The sequence below is a fragment of the Hemibagrus wyckioides genome, linkage group LG09 (genome assembly GCF_019097595.1).
Source record: "Hemibagrus wyckioides isolate EC202008001 linkage group LG09, SWU_Hwy_1.0, whole genome shotgun sequence".
Classification (NCBI taxonomy): Eukaryota; Metazoa; Chordata; class Actinopteri; order Siluriformes; family Bagridae; genus Hemibagrus; species Hemibagrus wyckioides.
Genome location: NC_080718.1, coordinates 10635941 through 10641791, shown reverse-complemented (window position 1 = coordinate 10641791; position 5851 = coordinate 10635941). Strand labels below are relative to the sequence as shown.

The 5851-nt window shown below is 39.9% G+C and overlaps 1 protein-coding gene across 1 annotated transcript; it reads left to right on the top strand.

The window, feature by feature from the left end:
- The first annotated feature begins 3104 nt into the window (after positions 1-3104).
- Positions 3105-5812, top strand: LOC131359843 (uncharacterized). The gene has a single exon (XM_058400004.1). The coding sequence runs from the start codon at positions 3227-3229 to the stop codon at positions 4775-4777; it is 1551 nt and encodes a 516-aa protein (XP_058255987.1). The 5' UTR covers positions 3105-3226; the 3' UTR covers positions 4778-5812.
- The last annotated feature ends 39 nt before the right edge of the window (positions 5813-5851 follow it).

Sequence of the window (5851 nt, the reverse complement as noted above, 5' to 3'; positions counted from 1 at the left end):
TAACTGATTATTTCTGGGGATCATTGTTCTTTATGAGCTCTAATGACACAGTGAGACCTTTTGCAATCTGGTGGCCAGGCTTTGACCCAATGATGTTATTAGAGCATTAGAACACTAATCTGCATCCATGGAAAAGATATAGATGTCGATATAGACATAATGTGTTTAGCCCGACACACATGTTCATATGTAACATTTAGCAACATTTTGCTAACAATCTACAAAAAATAGACTAGCTAACATAAAATCATGCTACATCTTATGAAGTATGCCAGCACTGCGAATTTAATCTCTGGTTAACTTTTGCTAATGACAAAATAAAGAAATCCAATGTTATGCCTCCAAATAATAAATATAGCAAACAGACCGATCAGCCATAACTTTATGATCACCTTTTGCCAGTGCACAGGGGTCAGCATGGGCACCCTGACTGGTCTGTGGCTATGAAGCCCCATACGCAGCAAATTGCAATGCACTGTGTATTCTGACACCTTTCTATCAGAACCAGCATTAACCTTTTTTTTATCAATTTGAGCAACAGTAGCTCATCTGTTGGATCGGATCACACGGTCCAGCCTTCGCTCCCCACGTGCATCAATGAGCCTTGGCCTCCCATGACCCTGTCGCCGGTTCACCACTGTTCCTTCCTTGGACCTCTTTTGATAGATACTGACCACTGCAGACTGGGAACACCTCACAAGAGCTGCAGTTTTGGAGATGCTCTGATCCAGTCGTCTAGCCATCACAATTTGGCTCTTGTCAAACTCCCTCAAATCCTTAAGCTTGTCCATTTTTCTTGTTTCTAACACATCAATTTTGAGGACAAAATGTTCACTTGCTGCCTAATATATCCCACCCACTAACAGGTGCCATGATGAGGAGATAATCAGTATTATTCACTTCACCTCTCACTGCTCATAATGTTATGGCTGATCATTGTAGATTTACAATAAAGGTCAGCGGGGTGAAGAAACATTTCTGTATGAGCTAGCTAAACTTGCTTGTTCCTGACAGTCCTCAAAAAAGCTCACAAAGTCGTGTTATTATTTAAATTAGCTTATAACTGCAGTATTTACTAAGCCTTTTGGTTTAGTAAAAGACATTTGTAACTAAAATACTACTACTATTACTACTTATTATAAGAGGAACAAGAAGAAGAAGAATGCATGAAACATTGTTGGTTTTAGGTAAAAGTCCATTTTGTTGGATATTAATAGTCATTTGTCAGATTTCATACAGTTTATTTCAGTTTAGCATATTATGCTTAATTCCAGTGATGTCTGGCTGTGATATCAGACGGGAGGATTAACATCTAATATCTATCCTTAGCTAATTAATAAAATTATTATGGCTGAGCGATCTGAAATATTACAAGTCTCATTGATGCCATAATTAGAATGATGCATGGGATGTATGGGCAAACTATTACACACACACAACACACAAACACAACACACACACACACTTAAAGTCAGACAGGTAGCTACATTCATGATTTCTTATTTGTGAAATGAAAATATTTATCAATTATTATTATTATTATTATTATTATTATTATTGGTAGTAGTAGTAGTAGTAGTAGTAGTAGTAGTAGTTTGTCAGTTACAAATGTCTTTTACAAAACCAAAAGGCTTTGGCTTATTTGTTTATAATAATAATAATAATAATAATAATAATAATAATAAATAAATTGTCTATACTGTATGTATATTTATACTGTTTTTGTCTTATTTCAAACAAGATAAACAGCAAAGTTTAAACATAAAAAAAAACAAAAAACACTGTTCAGAATTTGTTCTTAAACAATGTGTGAGTTTCCATCTACTTGTAGTTTCTCCTCTAGAAGCATTTTGGGGATATACAACTCTGTGCCCTTTTTTTAGTGATGGTGCTATTGTACTTGGTTCCAAAATAATCTACCTTACAACAACGCACACACACACACACACACATATATATATATATATATATACAGCTCTGGAAAAAAAATAAGACAGCACTGCCCAATCTCCAGATTTGAACCCTATTGAAAACCTCTGGAATGTCATCAAGAGGAAGATGGATGGTCACAAACCATCAAGCAAAGCTGAGCTGTTTGCTTTTTTGCAAAAAGAGTGGTATAAAGTTCCCCAACAGCAATGTGAAAAACTGGGGAGATCATTGTACCAGACACTGCAGTTCCATTTCTTTCCATTCTTCCAAAGACATGATTATTGTTAATATACATAAAATATTGTGTTCTGGTTTGATCAACTATAAATTCTACATCTTTATTACAACAGGAATAACATGTGCCTTAGTCAAACCTCAAAAAAAATCAACAAATATCAGCTACAGCACTCACACAAACATGACCTTCACCCACTCAAATTGCCAGCTCGACTAGCTAGTGTGAAGAGTGTTGAAAAAGCTGAAATACATCCATGTTTGGCTTTTGCTCAAAAACCAAACAACACTGAAATGACTAGGAGCCCATTAAATCATGTAGATTAATATTGCCTTAGTGTGATTAAAAAAAATACTGATGTAATGAGCAGGAGCTTCTAGCAAACAAATATCAATAGTTAATTTAATATAAAGATATATGTTTTTGTCCTCATACAAAACTTACTGGTATTTTTAACAGAAAAAATGTAAATATATGTCAGACCCTGTGTAAAATGTGGTTGAAATGGTAAGATGAGCATGGATTAGAAGCATGTGACATTCATTTTGCTTCATTTATCTGATATGTGTTGGTTCTTAAGAAGCATGACTCATAGTTTTAGCCCCTTGTCCTTAAACCATGAGTGGTTTCAAATTCACTGCAAATTCATTGAGTGGCAAAATTGTGGTATACCTAATTTTCATCTTCAATTAAGAGGAGTCTATTATTACTCCTTTGATGCAACTCACAAGTTTAAAGCACAGGGCAGTGATAGATATTTTTTCTCTAAGTAATTATGCCTTTCAAAACAGTGTATCTTTCGCCTCTCCTGCCTGAGAGGGATGAGATTCTGAATGGATGCTATAACAGCGCTTGGACTCAAATGGCAGTTGCCGTAGCAACGTGGGGCGGGTGCACAGAGTGAGGGACGTATAAAACGGCTGACAGTCCCTGACTGAGACACAGAAACTCTGAAGCCATCTAGTAAACTGAGACAGTGCTGAGCCACGCACACACGCGTGCACACACACTCACGCTCCAGCACCAGTGAGAGTTCTTCTAGAGAAGAGGCGCTCCACCATGCTGAGGCCAAAGGACCTGTGCCAGGGCTCTGGCACCAAAACCTTTTTGGAGGCCATGAATAGTGGCAAAGTTCACCTGGCCCGCTTTGTTCTTGATGCACTGGACTGCCGTATCATCAACTCAAAGAACGAGAGCAGCCGCACGCCACTTATGTGTGCAGTGTGCCTGCAGGAGCACAACACCAGGTCCAAGTTCACACAGCTGCTGCTGGAGAAAGGTGCCGACGTGAACAGCCGGGACGAGAACGGGCGCACCGCCCTCAGTTTGGCCTGCGAGCTTGGCCACCTAGATGCCGTCAAGCTCCTGGTACAGTTCAATGCCAACCCTGAGCTCACAGACACATGGGGCAATAGCGCCCTGACATACGCTGCCTATGGGGGACACAGCCAGGTGCTGGATTTTCTCATTCGGGCTTTCAAGAGGCTCGGATTGAGACTGGACCACACTAATCACGCAGGCCACACCGCCATCCAGGTAGCTGAATATTTGGGACATGGTCATTGTGTTCAGATTCTCAGCAGTGCAGGGAGGAAGGGGGTATGCAGTGGCATCGAGCAAACTCACGAAATTCAAGGTGGATCACAAGAAGCTGTTCTGTGGCCTAATCGACTCCCGAAGCAAATTCTGGAAAAATTCTCAAAGCAGGTTCACAGCAAGAATGAGGAGACATTGCCGTCGTTGTTTCAGAAGCAGATGTGGGTCAGTGACAGCAAAGACCCGAAGAGACAATTCAGTCAGCAACACTCCCCCGAAAGAACCAACTCAACTGGCTACCAAAGTTTAACCAGGTTTCCGGAGAGGCGCTTTACTGAGAAGGAGCAACAGGTCCTGTTCAGTTCGAAACATTTTCAAAATTCTAGAGAAGCTGGCTTTGTGAGAAAAAACAACTTTGTCTCAGAGCTCTGCAGGACAATGGACCACCGTGAGAAGAATGAAGATCCACCCCAGTGGGGAAAAGCAAAGTCATTCAACCTGGACCTACAGACGGGACGAAAACAGTCGTACCAGGGCGAGGCGCGTGACGTCACGCAGTCTGTCAGCCAATTAAAAAGAGCTTCTCTTCCAGACGAGAGACCTCTCATCCCCAAATTCTACTGCCATGGCAACACTTCCGCGAAGAAGAGCGACGTGGACAGAGCGAGTTTACAGCACATGAACGGAGTGTCTCGGGTTACTGCTGAACAGAGGAACAGCGACAACTCGGAAAAGAAGAAAAGCTCCATAAAGCGCAGCAGCGTTCTCAAGAACGACAGACCAAATAAACTGCTCTTCATTCGGGACGAGGTTCCACGGGAAAGGATCAAAATCCGGCCTCCGGGCTTCAACGGGCTCGGGACCAGGTTACTGCGGCGCTTCACCGCTCCTGAGTTCATGGGTCTGGTTAGAGATTGTCAGTCCGGCGCGACGTTAAACAAAGGCAAGATTGCTCGATCAGAGACATTTCCCCTTTCACACACACATAAACTGGTCAATAGTCAACCCAGCGTTGATAGCATAAGCGGTGTCAGGTGCGAATTTGAAGGCAGTCCTCCAATCAGTCGAGCTTAATCAATATTGATTATTATTATTATTATTATTATTATTATTATTATTATTATTATCACCATCAATTCCTGGAGTTGGGAATCGATAGAGTCGATTCATCACAATAATCGTCTTGATCCGGGAACTAAACACAGATATTGTGATATAAATTAGTGCAATATCAATTAATTGAATTTGTCAAGAAACGAAATCTGCCCCCCCCCCTATTTTCTTTTCACTTCACGCCGTCTTTGAATGAACTTGTGCCGAATCAATTTCATTGTCTGGACTTGACTCCCAAGCTTCAGAGTCGACTCTCAGTTCGATTCCCAGTCCTCTATTTACTTCGCCAAAGCCATTCGTACAGTTTTAGATGTCTGGAAAAGTAAAACTCAACAACAACCGGGATTGCACATCTTTCAAGTTGCTTTTTTTTTTAAACACCATCATAGCACCACTTTATAAAATTGGAGAATAAAGCAACTTAATTGTTTGTTGCTTGTTTTCTGATAAAGGCTATTCGGATCATCACCAGTTCATTTCCCTCAGAACTATTACAAGTTTCATACTGAAACTTTTCTCACAGATACACTACTGTATATAAACAGACAATGCTTAAAATTGATCAGTTCTAAAGTAAATGTGCTACACGATACATAAATGTGCTGTCTATGATTATGTTCATGATCAGGGTCACAGATTTTTGTAAAACTGTCATATTGCTCTTCATAATTAGTAAGTTTAATATATTCCTCTATGTATTCACTAATACACAACATAGGCAGTTGAAAACGTATGAAATCTGTTGACACTCGCGTCTCAGACGTTCCAGGTTTGTGTATAGTGTATGTATACCATAAAAACAAAGAATATATTCACTTTGTGTATAGATAAGAGATATATTATATGTGAAATGAAATCATCCTAATTTATATTTAACTGGAATGAATGTTTGCACCATAGCTGTGGTCTGCTGCCATTTTACTATGCATATTGTGAATGTCAGTCATTTATATTCGTTAAATAAAGTTAAAAAATTTAATTGAAAAATAAGCCTGCCTGTGTGTGTGTATGAAAAAAACACATCGTCCCCGAATA

What these genes read in the sequence shown, in the direction of transcription:
- LOC131359843 (XM_058400004.1), top strand. Translation starts at nt 3,227, where the DNA reads ATGCTGAGGCCAAAGGACCTGTGCCAGGGCTCTGGCACCAAAACCTTT.